Here is a 21,196-nt window from a genome sequence, read left to right on the forward strand (position 1 = left end):
AGCTTCAAGCCACTCAGAGATAAAGGGGAGGAAGAAAAAAAAACAAAAAAAACAAACAAACTCAGACTTCTTTTCTTATAGTCCCGCTTCAGCAATGCACTTTTTAGGCCTGGATTACTGTTATGATCCTAATGGCAGAGGATCTCAGGAGTACCAGCTAAGTCTGCAAACACAAAAAGCCAGCTCATAGGGAAGTGGTAACTTGACTGACCGTATACCTGATCCTAACACAAACAACTAGCAGCAGCCGGGGAACGTACCTATGTTGGTTCTAGACGTCTCGCGCCAGCCGGAGAACTAACTAACCCTTTCAGAGAAAATAAGACCTCTCTTGCCTCAAGAGAAAGGACCCCAAAGTTATAATACAAGCCCCCAACAAATAATAACGGTGAGGTAAGAAGAAATGACAAACGTAAGAATGAACTAGATTTAGCAAAGAGAGGCCCACTGACTAATAGCAGAAAATAGAAAGATGACTTATACGGTCAGCAAAAAACCCTACAAAATATCCACGCTGAATGTCCAAGAACCCCCGCACCGACTAACGGTGTGGGGGGAGGATAACAGCCCCCCTTGAGCTTCCAGCAAAAACAGAAATCACATTTTAAACAACGCTGGAACAAAATAAGGGAAATTCAAATGCACAAAAAATAAGAAAGCAGGACTTAGCTTATCTTGCAAAATCAGGAGACCAGGAGACAGGAGAAAACAGACAAGGTCTGATAACAACGAATCCAGTCACAATACAGAGTATCCAGGAAGTTTATATAGGCACACCCAGACCAAACGAAGCAGGTGAGTGCCAACCAGGGGAAAGACACTCAAAGTGCCATACCGCTAATGACCACAAGAGGGAGCCAAGAACAATAGTTCACAACACCTAAGATTCACTTTCTGTGCTGTTACTTGCATTTGAAAAATGCAAAACATGAAAAAATTGACATTCAGCAGATCTAAAAAAAAAATAAAAAGAAACACTTTGAGCACACTGGGTGTTTTTGCTGCATTTTTGTATGCTAATTTTCAGCTGCGTTTTACAGTACCAGCAAAAGCCTATGAGATTTGAGAAATCTCATGCACACACTTTTTTTGTCATCAGGATTTTGTGCTTTGCAGTGTTTTTTGGACATAGAGCATGTCACTTCTTTCAGCATTTTTTCACCCATTGACTTCAATGGATGGTGAAAAATGCTGCAAATACACAGGTTGACTTTTTTGCAGCATATTTGATGCAGAAAAGTCAAGGACAGCAGGATATGACCTCACTGTCAGCTCTGCTACCTCTAGATGGCAGACTGCATGATGCGCCCTTACAGCCTGTCATCCAGCAGAGCGGACCCGAACCCCATTCACATGAATGAGGGGTCCGACAATACAGTGTTTGACATGCTGTCACATGCATAATAGCGCAGCAAACACCGCTTCTGAATGGCAGTGAAACCATCCCCGCCGGTCACAGAGTCGCAGTTCCCACGCTCTCAAAAGACAGCGTGAGCGCTCAGCTGTGATCGGAGGTATACAGTTTACCTCCGGTCACTGGTGTCAGCTGACGGGACTACTTCTCCCATCATCCGATACAGTGATAGCAGGAGTGGATGATGGGAGTATTCATCAGCTGCTCCTGCGCTGTAAATACATAATTTAAAAAAAAAAACCCTGCTTGGGTTCCCCATTTTTGATAACAAGCCAAGCAAAACTCACAGCTGGGGGCTCCAACCCTCAGCGGTCCGCAGGGCTAGTTATCAAGAATACAGGGGCCCTCAAGCTGTTTTTTTAATTATTTAAATAAATAATAAAAAATGGCATGGGATCCCCCCATTTTTGACAACCAGCCTTGCTAAAGCAGACAGCTGGGGGCTGGTATTCTCACGTTGGTAAGGGGTCATAGAAATTGGTGCTCCCCAGCCTAAAAATAGCAGCCGACAGCTGCCTAGAAAAGGCACATCTATTGGATGCATCAATTCTGGCGCTTTGCCTGGCTCTTCCCACTTGCCCTGTAGCGGTGACAAGTGGGGTTCATATTTGTGCGGTTGATGTCACCTTTCGATTGTCAGGTGACATCAAGCCCATGGATTAGTAATGGAGAATCGTCTATAACACGTCTATGACACCTATGCATTACTAATCCTATAGTTACATGGTAAATAAAGACACAGCCAGAATAAAGTATTTTATTAGAAATAAGACTAAACACACTTTTCCATTTCTATTTAAAGGGAACCTGTCACCCCGTTTTTTCGGTATGAGATAAAAATACTGTTAAATAGGGCCTGAGCTGAGCATTACAATAGTGTAGTTTGTGGACCCCGATTCCCCACCTATGCTGCCGAAATACGTTACCAAAGTAGTCGTTTTCGCCTGTCAATCAGGCTGGTCTGGTCAAAAGGGCGTGGCGTCTTCCCCCAGATTTTGCGTAGTTTTCCGTTGGTGGCGTAGTGGTGTGCGCATGCCCAAGGTCCGGAATCCTCTGCCAGGGTATTTAAAAGAGCGCGCTGTTCGTTATTTCATTGGTGATCGGTGGGCGCGGCCATCTTCCTTTGGCCGCGCGTGCGCAGAAGCGGCGCTCTCCTGGCCGCGGCGCTCTGCTGGCCGCGGCTTCAGGAAAATGGCCGCCGCGATATCCATCTGCGCACGCGCGGCATCCCGCGGCCATTTTCCTGAAGCCGCGGCCAGCAGAGCGCCGCTTCTGCGCACGCGCGGCCAAAGGAAGATGGCCGCGCCCACCGATCACCAATGAAATAACGAACAGCGCGCTCTTTTAAATACCCTGGCAGAGGATTCCGGACCTTGGGCATGCGCACACCACTACGCCACCAACGGAAAACTACGCAAAATCTGGGGGAAGACACAACGCCCTTTTGACCTGACCAGCCTGATTGACAGGCGAAAACGACTACTTTGGTAACGTATTTCGGCAGCATAGGTGGGGAATTGGGGTCCACAAACTACACTATTGTAATGCACAGCTCAGGCCCTATTTAACAGTATTTTTATCTCATACCGAAAAAACGGGGTGACAGGTTCCCTTTAAAAATAACAAACACAGTTATACTCACCTAACGCCTATTCCACCGAAGCCCTCAATCTCCTGTAATAAACCAAAAGTAAAAAAACAACAATATCCCTCACCTATCCGTCGTTCTGTCCCATGCCGTAATTCATGTCTGGAGGATAAATAATTTTCAACCTGGATGGTGCCAAGATGCATTAGGGATATTGTTTTTTTTAATTTTTGGTTTATTACAGGAGAACGAGGGTTTTGATGGAATTAGGCGAGGTCGTAAGTATGGTTTAATTAAGATTATTAAATAAGTCTGTGTCATTCTTTCAATTAACCCCTTAATGACCCCAGCTTTTTTTGATTTTGCATTTTCGTTTTTCACTCTTTTCCTTCCCAGAGCCATAACTTTTTCCGTTAATATGGCCAAGTGAGGGCTTATTTTTTGCGGGACGAGTTGTACTTTTGAATGACACCATTGGTTTTTGCATGTCATGTACTAGAAAACGGGAAAAAAATTCCAAGTGCGGTGAAAGTGCAAAAAAGGTGCAATTCCACACTTGTTTTTTTTGTTTGGCTTTTTTGCTAGGTTCTCTAAATGATAAAACTGACCTGCCATTATGTTTCTCCAGGTCATTACGAGTTCATAGACATCAAACAGGTCTAGCTTATTTTTTATCTAAGTGGTAAAAAAAAAATCCAAACTTTGCTAAAAAAAAGAGCAATTTTCCGATACCCGTGGCGTCTCCATTTTTCGTGATCTGCGGTTGGGTGAGGGCTTATTTTTTGCGTGCCGAGCTGACGTTTTTAATGATACCATTTTGGTGCAGATACGTTCTTTTGATCGCCCGTTATTGCATTTTAATGCAATGTTGTGACAACCAAAAAACATAATTCTGGCATTTCGATTTTTTTATCGCTACGCCGTTTAGCGATCAGGCTAATTTTTATTGATAGATCTGGCAATTCTGAATGCGACGATACCAAATATGTGATTATTTCATATTTTTTTTTGTTTTATTTTGAATGGGGCGAAAGGGGGATGATTTAAACTTGTATATTTTCTCATATTTTTTAAAACATTTTTTTTTTACTTTTGCCATGCTTCAATAGCCTCCATGGGAGGCTAGAAGCTGGCATAGCCTGGTCGGCTCTGCTACATAGGAGCAATACTCAGATCGCTCCTATGTAGAAGAATTGCTATGAGCGCCGACCACGGGGTGGCGCTCACAGCAATCCGGCATCAACAACCATAGAGGTCTTCAATAGACCTTTGGTTGTCAATGTCGATGCATCGCTGACCCCCGATCACGTAACGGGGGTCTGCGATGCGCTCACTTTCGTCCCGATGGCCGGAAGCGCTAGTTAAATGCCGCTGTCAGCGTTTGACAGCGGCATTTAACTAGTTAATAGCGGCGGGTGGATCGCGATTCCAATGACGCTCTTTCGGGCACATGTCAGCTGTACAAAACAGCTGACATGTCCTGGCTGTGATGTGGGCTCACCGCCGGAGCACGAATCAAAGCACGGGATCTGTCCTCGGACGTACTATTCCATCCGAGGTCAGAAAGGGGTTAAAGGACTTTTTTCTGTGTGTTTTGTGTTTTCTTACAATGTGACTATGGGTTTAGTAATGGGGCGCCTCTGTATTACTAACCTTGGGGCTTGATGTCACCTGACAATACAAAGATGACATCAACCCCCCTCAGCGATCATCCCAGTTGCCACCGCTACAGGACAAGTAGGAAGAGCGAGGCTAAGTGCCAGAATTGGCGCATCTTAGAGATACGCCTGTTCTGGGATGGCTGAGAGCTGATGTTTTTAGCCTGGGGGGGCCAGTATTCCTGGCCCTTGCTAGGCTATTAATATCAGCCTGTGTAATAATTATAGGTGATAACTCAGGAGACTCTTTGCGTGGAACAAGACAACTACAGGACACAGTTTTATAAGTGGTAAAGTCTATATTATCACACGGTGATTCAAACAGGTGCAGAGAGAAACTCAAGTCCACAACATTTGGTGCAAATATCAAATGCAGCTCAGCAGTCTATAGGAAACTTCAGAGGAAAATGCAGTCACGCAGAAAGTCTATGAAGCACAATTATTCTTGAGGATACTTGACACGAATAAGTCCTTGCTTAGTCCAAAACACAGATAGATATGCTTATAAGGCAGTTCAAATAATATCCTAGCTCAACCAGGGAGGTCTGGGTAATAGTCTCAGGTTCTTGCAGAGCAGCAACAGCTTACATGTCCAGCAAATGCAGATGGAAGCAAAGACAAGCAGCAGATGAAGGAGGATTACTGGAACTGGTGTATGCAGCAGGAACTCAGAGCAGAGTAGCAGGATAACCCCACAGGTTCACAGGAGCAGGTATATAGCCAGGGAGTCACCAGAGGTCAGGAGCTGGATGCAAGGCAGAATACTCTAGCACAGACTGAAGGCTGGGGTGGAGTTTTATAGCAGGAAGACACAGTGCACGTGACCAAAGACGCCATCTTGGAAAAGGACAGTAATGCACAAAAAGGTAACAAAAAAATGTTCAGAGTCCTGACATTACTCCCTCCTTAGAAGCGGCCCCAGGACGATCCTGGACCTTCTGTTGGGCATTGATGTTTTCCACAGGTTCCCAAGAGTCTTCCTCAGGGGGATATCCCTGCCATCTTCTCAGATATTGGAGCTGATTCCTGCGAATCCTGGAATCAACAATTTCCTCCACCACAAATTGTTCTTGCCCATCAATCACCACAGGCTGCGGAGGTGGCACAACACATCCCTGGAAGGTATTAGGAGATACAGGCTTTAGTAAAGATACATAAAAAACTGGGTGTACCTTCATAGTCCTAATGAGGAGAGATGGTGTGCACTATGGTCAAAATATGAGGTGCTGGCGTAACGGACCGTGATGGCCCCAGAACATAATAGTAGAAATTCACCGCACACTCTTATATGTCAATTTGCAGGCGTGCTGTACACACTTTTTATTCCAAAAAAGATTGTCTCAAACAGATAAATAGACCACAAGCAGTGTAGGGATACAATTTCGATATAACAACCCAACGTTTCGACCCGCCCGGGTCCCATGACTAAGACCCGGGAGGGTCAAAACGTTGGGTTGTTATATCGAAATTGTATCCCTACACTGCTTGTGGTCTATTTATCTGTTTGAGACAATCTTTTTTGGAATAAAAAGTGTGTACAGCACGCCTTCATAGTCCTAGGCAGCTTCAGCCGGCAGGCCACAGAGCTCACAATACCATTGATCTTGAAAGGGCCAATGAATTTCTGTCCAAGTTTTTGTGAAGAAACATTTAACTTCAGATTCTTAGTTGCTAACCACACGGAATCTCCTACCTTGAACATGGGTGCAGGTTTACGGAATCTATCAGCCGATCTCTTATAACGTTCTTGAGCTGTGGTCAGGGATTCCTTCAGAACCTCCAGATTTTGCCTCATTGCAGTCAGCCTTTCCTCCACTGCCGGAACCGGAGAATTAATTGGAGACCTAGGTAAGACACACGGATGATAACCCAGATTGGCAAAGAAAGGTGTAAATTTAGTGGAGGCGCTCTGAGAATTGTTATATGAAAATTCGGCTAACGGAAGCAACTCCAACCAATCATCCTGGAGATGGCTGACATGGCATCTTAGATATTGTTCCAGCGTCTGGTTGGTACGCTCAGTCTGACCATTTGTCTGGGGATGGTAAGCGGAAGAGAGACAGACATTAATATTGAGTGCAGAGCAAAACCCCTTCCAGAATCTTGAAGTGAACTGCACTCCACGGTCAGAGATGATCTCATCTGGAACCCCATGCAACTGAAATACATTCTGTATAACCAAGTTCACTGTATCTTTAGCCGAGGGGAGGCCGGTGCACGGAACAAAATGAGCAGCTTTAGTCAGGCGATCAACTACCTCCATGATTGTATTCATGCCCCCCGATGTAGGCAGCTTGGAAAAGGGCAGTAATGCACACAAAGGTAATAAAAAATGTTCAGAGTCCTGACAGCCTGCAACTGTCTGCATAGCCTTTGATGGTTATTAATAATAGGGGGAGCTGGTATTGATAGCCTGCGAAGCTCCATGGGTATTACCCCCCTTCCCAGGCTATAAACATCTGCCCCCAGCTGTCGGCTTTCCCTGTGCTGGTTAAGAAAATTACCCTGGAGCTCATGCCATTTTTTTCAGAAAAATAATCTTTTAATTAAATACATGTGCAGTAATTTGCACACACACTGTACTAATTGTATTTGTCACTGACATCTGTATATCTATCTATTCTATGTGTATTTACTGTATGTAATCCATCTCCTCTATCCTGTCGGCTCCTGCTGTGGTTTTACAGAAGTCGGCATATGAATTACTGTCTTTTCTACTATCTGTGTAATATATATACATGTATATATGTGTGTGTGTCACTGACATCTATATATCTACGTATCCTATATGTATATTTCTATTCTAACCTGTCAGTGTGATTTTACTGTAGCGGCAGATGAAGTGTCGGCTTTTCAGAGGATCTAGGGGTATGGTTCTTACAGGAAGTAGGTTTTTTTTTCTCTGGGGGCACTCAACTTTATTAGCATGCACAAAGAGACACAAGATACGCACAAAAAAACTAACCAAAACCGCAACAAAAATGCAAACAAAAATGTACCAAAACATGCGCTTCTGACGCAGCTTCTTTCCTGCCAAGAAATCAGGTTTTGCTGCAGAAAAAAAGCACCAAAAAGCCCAATGTGAACTTACCCTGAAGGTTCAAAATGAACAAGGCCTTAAAATGGGATTCAGAGGAAGCACCGTGAGGGCCCCAGGCAGTCTCTGCACTAACGGACACGTTCAGAGAAAGCCACAGACGGGTGAACTCACACTCTGCTCGCGTCATTATAGTCTGTGGCCTGGCGCTTCGGTCCCGTTTTTAGGGAAATCAGAGGGAACCCGTCAAAAAGCAGTGCAGTGTGAACAGGGACTAAATTAACCCAGACGGCCCCCATGACATTCCCAGGCCCAGCTGCCTCCGTTTGCCAGTGACACGGATCGCTTTTGTACATGAATTCTGTCTGTCTGCTCACGTGTTTACAGCCACTGTCACTTCACTGGTAAAGTTTGGCAAACAGAACAGCTGCCCTGCCCTGCCCTTGGAGCCGTGCCCGGATAAAGCCTCGCCCATCTAGAACTGCCAGTGCCTAGTACCTGCTGCCAGTGCTGCCGTCCGCACCAGTCAGTCACACACTCTCAGCGCAGTCACTATGGCGACCAGAGCCTCCAGCCGCCCGTACCAGATAGTCGTATTCGGGGCCTCCGGCTTCACCGGGCAGTTCGTTGTGGAGGAAGTGGCCCGAGCGGCTGATGGAGAGGACTACAGAGGCCAAGAGCTGCGCTGGGCTGTGGCCGGCCGGAGCAAGAAGAAGCTGGAGGACGTGCTGAGCTGGGCCGCGGACAGGATGGGTGAGTGACAGGATGGCGGCCACTGGGGGGCGCACTGACCGTGCTGCTTCTGACGGCAGTAATGGGCACAACTTCCTTCAAGTGGCTAACAATCAGCTGGTGTGGGACTACAAGGCTCAGCATGCCATGCTGGAGAACTACAGGTTGCAGCCAGCTGCAAGGTTATATTATATACTGTGCTCCTAGGTCACGGGGTCCCGCACAGCCATATTGTCCCTCTGACCCATATTGGGGTCTGGCTAGTCGGTGTCCGGCTGGGCGTCCTGCTTGGCATGCTGCACTCGAGGCTCTGCCCTGGATATCCTCTATATCTGCAGAGCAGGGGGCCCCCGTTATCCTTGTATCCCACAAGCATGGGATTAGGGGGCTCTCCGGGTACAAGTGAGGCTGGAACCCCCCAGTCCGCCCAAGCCCTGGTCTCCAGAGGTAAACGCTGCCATCTGCGTCTGCTGCGACCTTCCGCCCGGGATTTCACCCGTTCAGTGTTGTCTGCCGCCTGTGTGCCCGATCTTGGGTTTAGGCCACTGGTAGAATGTTTTTCCTCCACAGATTACGATGCAGATTGGACTGTGGATCTGCGGAGAAAATCTGCAGCTTTCACAGCTTATGGAGCAGGAAAAACTCCGTAGGATTTAATGGGGTTGTCCATCCCGGCCCTCTTCTGCATCGGGAGGAGGCGGCACTGATGATGTCGTGTCTGCACATTGGCAGGTATAGCGCACCCGCCATGCTACAGAGACCTACAGAGACCTAACGTCATCAGCTCCGATTACCTGCCGATGTGGAGGGGCAGTCAGACTACTCGCTGACCACACATTAGATACTGTGGATCGTGGGCATGGGGCACATGGAGCACCTCATCATGCCCGATCCATTCCTTGGGGAGGTGATGACAGAAGTGACAATATGGACCTGCATATTTCAGAAGGTGTAAGATCTAGGGGACCTGAGAACCTGCAGAGCGGTAGTATAATGCCTGTGCTGCAGGAGAAGAGCCATTACATCCAGTATCTGACGGAGCGCGCTGCTACCTTTACTTTTAGTCTTGTATGGTAAAGGTCCCATGCTCTAGACTAGGGGGCTTATAGGTGGTATAATGACGCTTTATCGGTATTATTAATTGCTTGTCTTCTTTTGCACCGCCAGCCAGTATTCTAGGACAGTGCTGGATTTTTTAGCCATTGTAGAACTAACCGTAACTTCGTACCAGTCACTGCTTCTATCCATTATTCATCTGTAGGAAAGCCCCAGCTGAAGTCCATTGACATTCTAATCTCTGACGTCAGTGATGAAGCCTCCCTCGCTGAGATGTGTAAGAAGGCCTCTGTTGTTCTGGACTGTGTGGGACCAGTAAGTATCATACAGCCGTACATGGCCATCAGTGGGCACATTGCTTATTATCTAACCTGCTATCTGTTATATAAGTTGTATGTTTAATCTACAGTGAAAGGAAAAATGGAATACAACCCGATCGGAGACACTAAGTGACATCTGATCAGCTACATGTCTGTTGGTTGTTAGCTTGTATAGGTAGGCCGACCGCAACGGTGATGCTCACAGAGCAATCACTGATAAATTGTTCAGTGCTTTTGCTGTGTCATTGTTATCAACAGCACACGCCCTTTTGCAAAGGAGGGTGTGCTGCCGAGGAGGATGATCTCTATAAGCAAGCTTAAAGAAGTTGTCCACTACTATAAAGTTGTTTTTTTTTTTTCATAAATCTTGCTATTATGTGCCAATGAAAACATCTACTGTGTTTATTTTAACAATATTACCTGTTATCATGCTGTAGCAGCACATCTTCAGTGCTGGATTCAGCTCTCATGGGGTTAATCGACTACTTCCTTATTGTGCCCTAATACTACAAGTTCCATGATGCTTTGCACTGTCCTCTAAGCCCGAACTTAGCACACCCACTCCAAAACACACCCAAACCCCTCCCTCCTCTCCCTCCTCTCTCTTCAGGCTGATGAGGAGAGGTCACATCTTGGTCACAAGCTGTAAAGCAGCACCAAGCACTGCACAACCATGGTGATCAAGCTTTTAGCTTTTTTTCTTTCTCATCTATTTCATAGTATATATAGTTTAGTATACATATGATATACTGTAAAGAGATCCTACTGCGTATATGTCTTAGATATGTAAATTACACAGTACATGTGTGGTTATATGTGTCCATCTACATACGCTTGTGTGCATGTATATATTATGTGTGTTCTTATTTTACACTATTTGTGCTCATATACAGGAGAGGCCCCAGTTTCAGAAACAATATATGGGCCATTTGCAGAAATAACAGCTCATCCTAAGTCACAATTCCACCTGCTTTCGAGGTAGAAATGGCCCCCATTGCATTTTAGCTGCACAGATTGCACCAATATGCGATCACACCTTTTATATACACACCAATATATACTTCTATGTGTATGTATGGAATAAATTATTTATTCATATACATACACTTTAATATTTTGTTGCAGTGATATATACATACATATAGAACTTTGAAGGGTTTGTCCACTATTCTAACAACCCCCTCTCAGTCTGTATGTTTACTAGATTCCAGTGCCTGCACGTTCCAATAGTGTCGGCGCGGTGTCTCGCAGCGATTGTACCTGTGGTCAATCAGTGGCCGCATCACTCTCACCACCTTCTAAGCAAACTCTTATATCTGTAGGAAGTGAGTGTTGCTGCATTTTTTTTAAGAATTACCAAATGTAAGCCACTTCTTCCTAAGGCGAAGACAGTGAAGCAGCCACTGATTGTCCACAGGGTTCACATAATGACACTGACACAAATTCTCCGTGAGAGAAACCGTGGTGACAACATTGGGAGTATTCAAATCACATCCTTGTATTCACTCTGAGTGTAATATGAGTAACCAAAAATCTGCATTCACACTGAGAAATTACAGATTTGTAGACTGTAGTCTACACTGTGCATTTTATAGATTCAAAACAGTTTTAGTATCATATATTAAAGGGATTGTTCAGTACTTGTTCATTACTTTATATTTATGGTCTTTACTTTGGTTATGTCATCACTGGGATTGCGATAACCATATCTTCCACCCTCACCGATGATGCGTTTTTATAGAAAAAAAACTGAAAAAACACCCACCACCATCACGGTGATAAAGGGATCCAAACCCTAACCCTACCCCTAACCTCACCCCTAACCGTTTAATGAACATTTTCTGACATAGTGCCACGATATTTCAGTGCCACGTATGTAAGTGCCACGTATGTAAGTGCCACGTATGTAAGTGCCACGTATGTAAGTGCCACGTATGTAAGTGCCACGTATGTGCCACGTGACACGTATTTCAGTGCCACGGATTTAAGTGCCACCTATTTCAGTGCCACGTATATAAGTGCCACGTGCCACGTATATAAGTGCCACGTATGTAAGTGCCACGTGCCACGTATTTAAGTGCCATGTATGCAAGTGCGATGTATGTAAGTGCCACGGATTTAAGTGCCACGGATTTAAATGCCACCTATGTAAGTGCCACGTATTTCAGTGCCACGTGCCACATATTTCAGTGCCACGTACGTAACTGCCACGTGCCACGTATTTCAGTGCCACGTATTAAAGTGCCATGTATTTCAGTCCCACTCCCGTGTAGCGGTGGGATATGGGGTAATAAGGGGTTAATGTCACCTTGCTATTGTAAGGTGACATTAAGCCGGGTTAATAACGGAGAGGCGTCAATAAGACGCCTATCCATTATTAATCCAATACTAAAAAAGGGTTAATAAAACACACACACATTAGGAAAAAGTATTTTAATATTCTTCATTTAACCATACTTACCATACTCCAGCACCTGCAAAAAAGTAAAATAATAAACCGTATACTACCTGTCCGCTGTAGTCCAATTAATAACGAGTGTCCCACGACGATCTCCCCTATAGAACAGTGACATTGGGTGGTGTCACTGCTCTATAGGACCCTCAGTGACACACTGACAGAAGACAATGGCTCCTGTAGTGCATCACTGAGGTTACTAAAGTTCACTGGTCTCACTTTATGGCAAAAAGCTGCGTGGGAACTTTCTCATACAGCATGCCATAAAGTGAGACTAGGGACTATTTTCTCACAGGGGTGTAGGAATACATTGTGGGGAATACATTGTGGAAGGATACCTTCCTCCCCTCATTGTGTTCCTGGAGCCCCTGGAGAGTGGTTGCATCAGCAGAGGCTCCTGCTCTCCACGGGAGATCGTCGTGGGACACTTGTTTTAATTGGATTTCTGCGGATCAGGGAGTATATTGGTTGTTTATTATTTTAATATTTTTTACAGATGACAATGGCTTCGGGGATCAAAGTGACAAGTGATGGTGAGTATGTAATCTATGTTATATGTACTGTATGTCTGTTGTATGTACGTACTGTATGTGGCATGTTTCATGTCGCATGTCACATGTTGCATGTCGTCGCATGGTGCATGTCGCATGTTGTCACATGGTGCATGTTGACGCATGGTGCATGTCGACGCATGGTGCATGTCGACGCATGGTGCATGTCGTCGCATGGTGCGTGTTGCATGTCGTCGCATGGTGCATGTCTCATGTTGACGCATGGTGCATGTTGACGCATGGCGCATGTCGACGCATGGTGCATGTCGCATGTTGACGCATGTGCATGTCGTCGCATGGTGCATGTCGTCGCATGGTGCATGTCGCCGCATGGTGCATGTTGTTGCATGTCGTCGCATGGTGCATGTCGTCGCATGGTGCGTGTTGTCGCATGGTGCATGTCGTCGCATGGCGCATGTCATCACATGGTGCAGGTCGCCGCATGGTGCATGTCGTCGCATGGCGCATGTCGTTGCATGACGCATGTCATTGCATGGTGCATGTCGTCACATGGTCATGTCGCATGTCGTCGCATGGTGCATGTCACATGGTGCATGTCGTCGCATGGTGCATGTCGTCGCATGGTGCATGTCGTCGCATGGTGCATGTCGTCGCATGGTGCATGTCGTCGCATGGTGCATGTCGCCGCATGGTGCATGTGTTGCATGGTGCATGTCGTCGCATGGTGCATGTTGTCGCATGGTGCATGTCGTCGCATGGCGCATGTCATCACATGGTGCAGGTCGCCGCATGGTGCATGTCGCATGTCGTCGCATGGTGCATGTCGTCGCATGGCGCATGTCGTTGCATGCCGCATGTCATTGCATGGTGCATGTCGTCACATGGTCATGTCGCATGTCGTCGCATGGTGCATGTCACATGGTGCATGTCGTCGCATGGTGCATGTCGTCGCATGGTGCATGTCGTCGCATGGTGCATGTGGTCGCATGGTGCATGTCGTTGAATGGTGCATGTCGCCGCATGGTGCATGTGTTGCATGGTGCATGTCGTCGCATGGTGCATGTGGTCGCATGGTGCATGTGGTCGCATGGTGCATGTCGTCGAATGGTGCATGTCGCCGCATGGTGCATGTGTCGCATGTCGTCGCATGGTGCATGTCGTCGCATGGTGCATGTTGTCGCATGTCGTCGCATGGTGCATGTCGTCGCATGGTGTTGTATGTATGTATGTACTGTGTTTTTTTTTTTTTTTTACATTCAACACATTAGCCGGATGATGGGACTACTACTGTCCCATCATTGGCTAATGTGTCACTCACTGTCAGTGTAGCAGGCAGAGCCCGATGGGACTTGTAGTCCCATCGGACGATGCCTGCACACACACGCACAGCGCCGGCACACACACACACACGCACAGCGTCGGCACACGCACACACAGCGCCGGCACACACGCACACACAGCGCCGGCGGGCAGAAGCACCGGCGGTCACAAGCACCGGCGCCGGCGGGCACATGCACCGGCGGGCAGAAACACCGGCAGACCCCCGGCGACCGAAGCACAGCCCAGCCACACATCATGATCCCAGCACTGAGCAGTGAGCACACACAGCCCCGCCCGCCCCCAGCACAGCCCTGCAGGCACCCCCCAGCACCGCCCACAGCCCAGTCACTCTTGCTGAGTGACTGCTGACTGTGGGGGCTGGTCACGCCTGCTGCTGACGTCACGTCAATTTTCAGAGCCTGGAAATTGACGTGACGTCGGCGGAAATGAGCGGCGGCTGCAGTCTGGGGGTCATGTGACCCGGACTCAGCAGGAGGAATAGCGCCGCTCACAGGCGAAAACGTCAACAGAAGGTAATGGCACAATTCATTAGGGGCCCCGGGGGGATACATTGGGGGGTTAATTGAAAGTAGTGGACAACCCCTTTAAAGAGAATCTGTCTAGCAGAAATGCTACTTACCGACTGTGAGGGACGAGGGAGACTCCATTTTGGATTTATGAATTCAGGCCCCATAGATTATCCAGAGATCTCCCTCCACTCCTGAATTGTGGCTCCTACCCTTGGGAAAAGTACCCAATTTCCTAAAGCTCCGAACTTTACCATTTGCCCAGAGACTTAGAGGCCACCTGTTAATGAAGGCAGGGAGGAGCAGAGCTAGACCCTTGCTCTCTTTTGTGCAAGTCTGCTTACATAAAGGGAAAACTCCAGATCAAGTGTCACCAACATCTAGAGATGAATTATGAAAGTGCCGTGCATCTCACGGTGAAGTCCAATATACCACCAGAACCCTGGGAGCCCTTTTTGGCCCTTTATACCTTTTTGGCCCAGACGTCATCTCCCTGCTGTCCAGAATCCCGGAGTGTCTATCATACATATCCTCCTTCTTCTCTCGCTTCCGCAAACTCAATGTGGACAAATCTGAACTCATCATCTTTCCTCCATCTCATAGATCTTCCTTACCTGACCTATCTATCGCATTAAAGGACACCACGCTTTCCCCCATACCGGAAGTCCGCTGCCTCGGAGTAGCCCTCGTCTCTTCCATGTCCTTCAAACCGCACATCCAAGCTCTTTCCACCTCCTGTTGCCTCCAGCTCAAAAATATCTCCAGAATCCGTCCTTTCCTCAACCATCAATCTACTAAAATTCTTGTGCATGCCCTCATCATCTCCCGCCTTGACTACTGCAGCATCCTTTTCTGTGGCGTCCCTGCTAACACACTTGCACCTCTCCAGTCCATCCCTAACTCTGCTGCCCGACTAATCCATCTCTCTCCTTGCTACTCCTCCGCTTCCCCCCTCTGCAAATCCCTTCACTGGCTCCCATTCCCTTAGCGTATCCAGTTCAAATTACTAATACTGACCTACAAAGCCATCCATAACCTGTCTCCTCCATGCATCTCTGAACTAATCTCCCGATATCTTCCCTCACATAATCTCCGGTCCTCCCAAGACCTCCTCCTCTCCTCCACACTTATTCGCTCCTCACCCAACTGCCTCTAAGACTTCTCCGAATATCCCCCATCCTCTGGAATTCTTTGCCCCAACATGTCCGACTATCAACCACATTCGGATCCTTCAGACGGAACCTGAAGGATTTCTCTTCAGGAAAGCTTACAGCCTGCACTGACCTCGCTGCCTCCCCACCACTACTGGAGCTACCGCCTCACCAACACCGGAGCTCTTGCAACCCTCAACCTATTGTCTGCATCCCCACCATCCTCTAGAATGTAAGCCCGCAAGGGCAGGGTCCTTGCCCCTCTCTATCAGTCTGTCATTGTTAGTTTGCTTACTGTAAGCAATATCTGTAATTTGTATGTAACCTCTTCTCATTCAATGGTGCTATATAAATAAATAATAGTAACTGCTATCCCCAACCTGTACCCTAATTTTTATCTGTACTTCTGGCTGTAATCTCTGTATATTACACTGTATATATTTGTAGTAATCTAGTGTGCCTTTCGCCTATGATATATATATATATCTCTGACCTGAGGGTACTACGGAGGGGGGTCGCCAGAGAGCTGTGACTGTGTAAGCTCCGTCACAGATTGGTGACGGCGGGGGGATATGTATCCCCGACTCCTCTCGTGTGTGGTTTACTTACTCCGGCAGCTATAGGCAGGGCCGCCGTCAGGCCATTACTGCCCTGACTGGCATATGGGACCCGATGAGCAGAGGGGGCCCCTCTCTTCTGCTCACCGGGCCCAGCGGCAGGATTCTGCCAGTGCAGTAACTGAACCTGCGTCCGAGACGAGCCCGGATGGAGACTCATGGGGCAGGATGGAGACACGGGGCAAGATGGAGACACATGGTGCAGGATCATGGAACAGGATGGAGACACATGGTGCAGGGTGGAGACACATGGTGCAGGGTGGAGACACATGGTGCAGGGTGGAGACACATGGTGCAGGGTGGAGACACATGGTGCAGGGTGGAGACACATGGTGCAGGGTGGAGACAGATGGGACAGGACGGAGAGATATGGTGCAGGATCATGGAACAGGGTGGAGACACATGGTGCAGGGTGGAGACACATGGTGCAGGGTGGAGACACAGGACAGGATGGAGAGATATGGTGCAGGATCATGGGGCAGGATGGAGACAGATGGGTCAGGATTTAGACATTGGACAGGATGGAGACAGATGGGGCAGGATGGAGAGATATGGGGCAGGATAGAGACATGGGACAGGATGGAGACAGATGGGGCAGGAACATGGGCTGGCAACCCCTTTAAAAACACCAGTTACATATTGTACTGTCCACTTTGAAGCCTGTTCTGATGCCTAGAACCCGTTTGGGCCAGGCTAGAGTGATCTGAATTTCATTTAGGGCATTCTGATCTATATGTGTGCACTGCGAGATCAGTGGCCCAAAATCATTTAACCCTTTCAGCAACGCCCTACAGTACCGACTTTGATGCCAATTTTTGTGTCAGTTTTTTTTAACTTTTGTAGCTACTTGTAAGCGTGTTTGCATCAGGGCCCCTCGCTGCATTGTATTTTATTGTAGCTTTGTATTTTTGTTGTTAAACCTGTATATAAAAAAAAGAGCACCAAATAAGAAACCAGCTTCAGCCCCAAATAAGAAACTAACTTCAGCTTTGTGTTCACACTTGCGTCTGAGCCACTTTTAGGCGGGGTCTCGCCATATACTGTATTCATTGTTCTGGTATATACACACACAGAGACTAATGCTTATTTTTAAAGAGGTATTTCAGAATAAACAAATTGCCTCTCTACTGGATAGGTGATATCGCTTACTTCATTGTGGGTCCCATGGTTGAAAACAAAGAGTTGACGGCAGAAGCAGGTTGTGCATGCATTTGGCAGTCCATTAATGTCTATGGCATGGATGGTGATGCCAGTGTGGATTATTTCCGTGCCATAGATTTTGATTGGATGCTTAATGCTTGCATTATTTGCTGCTGCCTTCACAGTCTCCATATTGGCTCGCAAATGGAATCCCAACAATGGGACTCCTACTGATTTTAGTTATCTTTCTATGGACATGTCATGTCTTGCTGTAAACAGAATACCTTTTAAAAGGGAAGCGGTCACCCTTGGGATGTATATAATAATAATCTATATAGCGCCAACATATTCCGCAGCGCTTTACAGGCATTATCATCGCTGTCCACAATGGGGCTCAAAATCTAAATTCCCCATCAGTATGACTTTGGAATGTGGGAGGAAACCGGAGTACCTGGAGGAAATCCAAGCGAACATGAGGAGAACATACAAACTCCTTGTAGATGTTGTCCTTGGTGTGATTTGAACCCAGGACTGCAGCGCTGCAAGGCAACAGTGCTATTCACTGAGCCACCGTGTATATGATCTATTAATATGGGCATACAGGTAATGGAAATGTTAAATACAGGTAGCTGTATGTCTCATATTTATGATCTAGTTGTTGAGAAATGTTATATTCAGTCTTTATGCTAATGATTTCTTCCAGGTTGCGGGGTGTGTAGTGCTTAGAAGAAATCCTGCCTCCTTCCTTCATTGTAATACTACCCCTTCCCCATGTACGTCTGTTATGGCCCCGAAATCCTGCGCTCTGCACTCCCTCCACAATGCGTACCTCTTCCTTCCTTCTCTGGGCACTGAATTCAAAGGTTCTCCTGTGCAGGCGGCGGTGAGTCGCTGTGACCTCTGGCATGCATGCTGATAAGGTGCTCTCCCCACTTCCTTCCTGCACAGTCATCGCTAGGAACCATGTGTACATAGCAATGACTATGCAGTTAGGAAGTGGGGAGAGCACCTTATCGACGTGCACAACGGAGGTCACTGGAGAAGAAGTCGCTGGCGCAAGCGCAGGAGATCCCTGAATGCAGTGCTCATTAGAAAGTGAAGAAGAGGAATGTGTTGTAGAGGGAGTGTAGGGCACAGGATTCTGGGGCCATACGTCCCAGGGGGTAACAGATTCCCTTTAAGTGTTTAGCTGGTCATACACTTTCGAAAGCTATCAGCTAACACTCATCTTACCTGCTGCTATTCCTCCTATATTCCCCCACATGTATCATCATCCAAGTCAAGTGTACATGTGTTCTCAATAGGGATTGGGGCTAATCCACCACCAGACATTTCCTTAAAGAACAAAAATATTGAACATGTTTAAACTGGACTGCCTAATCCTGTTCCCCTGACATCTGGGAGAGCCGATGAGCCCTCAGGGACAAATTGCATCAAATGCTCAATCTCAGTGTTACTGATTGGCTTGGCACCCTATGTGACTCCACAGACCGGACACTGCTTGTTTCTTACCTCTCCTGTTTGGCAGTTTGATGCTATTTTGCTGATGTTACTGCATACACTAACATATCCTTTATGAAGGTATTATATTGATAGTTCTAGTACAGGTCTGGACAAACTGCAGCCCGTGGGCCACATCCGGCCCTTTGGTTATGCCTGGATCAGGACAGGCAGAACTTCTGAACCTGTGACTTTGGGGAAACCTGTACTTTTCACCTCCACCCATCATCTTGATTTCAACAGTATCTGTATCTTTGGGCATCAGTCTCTCGCGTGTTCTTCTGGGGAAAATAAATTGTCCACCCCTGTTCTAGACATTCACTGATTATAATTATTGCAGTGACCTAATAATGCAGCTCTGTGCTGAGCCATGATAGGGCTGCCACAGAGGTACACTTAGCCTCTAATCTACAGCTGTATACAGGGGCGGACATAGTCTGCAGAGGACCCCTGTGCAAGAAATCTTCCCCCCACATAGCACAACAAAGTTGTGTAAACATATAGGTTGTAATATTTATTATAAGTTTAGAACACAACTATCAACTCTAAATAATAAATTTAAGTTCCATACTTAACAACTGAATATAACACAAAGCAGTCATGCAATTGATGTCATATCTGCACAGAAGACACTTGCAGATCAACCTGTCAGCCAATCACAGATGTGCTTGTAAGGCTAGGTTCACATTGCATTAACAGCAGCCCGTTCAACGGGCTGCGTCAGCGCAAGTGCCAACATGCCATCGCGCTAGCGCAGATAGAGCTATCAGATGATCTATATGCGCTAGCGGTGACAGACCCGGAAATGCTGCAGCCCGCGTCCCAGAGTCCGTCACTCAATGACGGCACTCAATGCGTCCGGCATAGGGCTTAATGGCGGCGTTAACGGACTGCGTTACACCGCGTTATGCCGCAGTGTAACGCAGTCCGTCTAACAGACTACGGAAACGTAATTTGAACCCAGCCTAAGGCAGTGTGTGATTGGCTGAGAGGTAACCATGCACAAATGTCACTGTGCACTCCATATAACCTTAAACATGTACCAGGCGCTCTGTAGATCTCTATCCCCATCCACCTCCTATATAGTAGATCGATCATTTTAATCCATTTATTCCAGGGGGGAATTCATTCACTGTCGCTGTCATTCACATTCATTGCTTTCTATGTCCGTCGGGGGCCCCCTCCCACTCTGGGCCCCTGTGCGGTTGCACAGGTTGAACTGGCGGTATGTCCGCCCATGGCTGTATACCTCCACACTGTGACCTGCACCATCAGACTTTTCATCCATATTCTTCTCTACTACAAGTATTTACAATAGGGCTATACAACGTTAAGTTAGGAGCCGTAAGACTTTGTGCCCTTTGTACCTTTTGTCTTTAGGCTGAAAGTCCTTAAGTTTAAAAAAAATAATAAATAAAATGATGAACACTTTGTCTCAGCAATAGGCGGTTGCTTTGTTACCGAAGGTAATTACTCTGTCCTGGGTCCATGAGGTTTCATACATTTTGAATAAAGCACATGGGACCTGCTGATATATACCGCTAGATGGTGGCCCGATTCTAACGCATCGAGTATTCTAGAAAATGCATGTGTAGCACCCCCACTGCCGCAGGGCCGAGGGGTACCCAGTACCGGGCCTCTGAGTCTCTGTTCTGGGGTTGTCACGGTGGCTAGACCCGGTCCGTGACCCTGCTGAGGGGCGTACAATGAAGGTGGAGGCATGGTGATGTTGTGGTGGTGCGGTGCAGTGCAGGTCACAGTAAATAACGAGGACACCAGGTTGCAGTCTCTTTACCTCTTTACTGAAGGCTTCAGGATCCTCAGTCCGGAATACGGTTAACCGGGCTGCGCAAGTCCGGCCGGTCCGATGGCACCTCCAGAGTTCCCTTTGCAGATGGAAATCTGTGCCTACCTTCTAGCGCTTGTGTGTTGTGGTCCTCCCCTGCTGTGCTTACGGGATAGTCCCCACAACTGTTGTGTCTGTTTCTGAAGTTCCCTCACAACTCGATTATGATGTTCTTCTTCGTCCCCCAGATGATATGGCTAGGACGCACCCGTATGACGGGTAGGCTCGGAGTTCTTCCGGGACCCTAGCGTCGCCCCTCTCCTATTGTTGCCCCCTGTGTCTTCGTAGGTGATTTGTGTGAGACAGCCCGCCTATAGCTGACT

At 47.2% G+C, this 21,196-nt stretch overlaps 1 protein-coding gene and 1 long non-coding RNA gene across 5 annotated transcripts in view; one reads left to right on the forward strand and one right to left on the reverse strand.

Moving 5' to 3' along the window:
• Positions 1 to 4,398: 4,398 nt before the first annotated feature.
• LOC143804773 (uncharacterized) lies at positions 4,399 to 8,326 on the reverse strand. The gene is made up of 3 exons (XR_013221108.1): positions 8,196 to 8,326; positions 6,354 to 6,504; positions 4,399 to 5,775 (listed from the first exon to the last, which is right to left on the reverse strand). It is a non-coding gene; the product is annotated as an uncharacterized LOC143804773 (long non-coding RNA).
• Positions 8,066 to 21,196, forward strand: part of LOC143804772 (saccharopine dehydrogenase-like oxidoreductase) — a 193,010-nt gene continuing 179,879 nt past the window's right edge. For 3 of the 4 annotated variants that reach the window (XM_077283173.1, XM_077283175.1, XM_077283176.1), the window contains exons 1-2: positions 8,151 to 8,450; positions 9,691 to 9,800. In XM_077283173.1, the coding sequence (XP_077139288.1) occupies positions 8,252 to 8,450; positions 9,691 to 9,800 (309 nt within the window). In that variant the 5' untranslated portion in view covers positions 8,151 to 8,251. Of the gene's footprint in view, positions 8,451 to 9,690; positions 9,801 to 21,196 lie in introns of all 4 variants that reach the window. The other variant, XM_077283172.1, reaches the window with a different exon arrangement.

Source organism: Ranitomeya variabilis, chromosome 2, assembly GCF_051348905.1.
Source record: "Ranitomeya variabilis isolate aRanVar5 chromosome 2, aRanVar5.hap1, whole genome shotgun sequence".
Taxonomy (NCBI): domain Eukaryota; kingdom Metazoa; phylum Chordata; class Amphibia; order Anura; family Dendrobatidae; genus Ranitomeya; species Ranitomeya variabilis.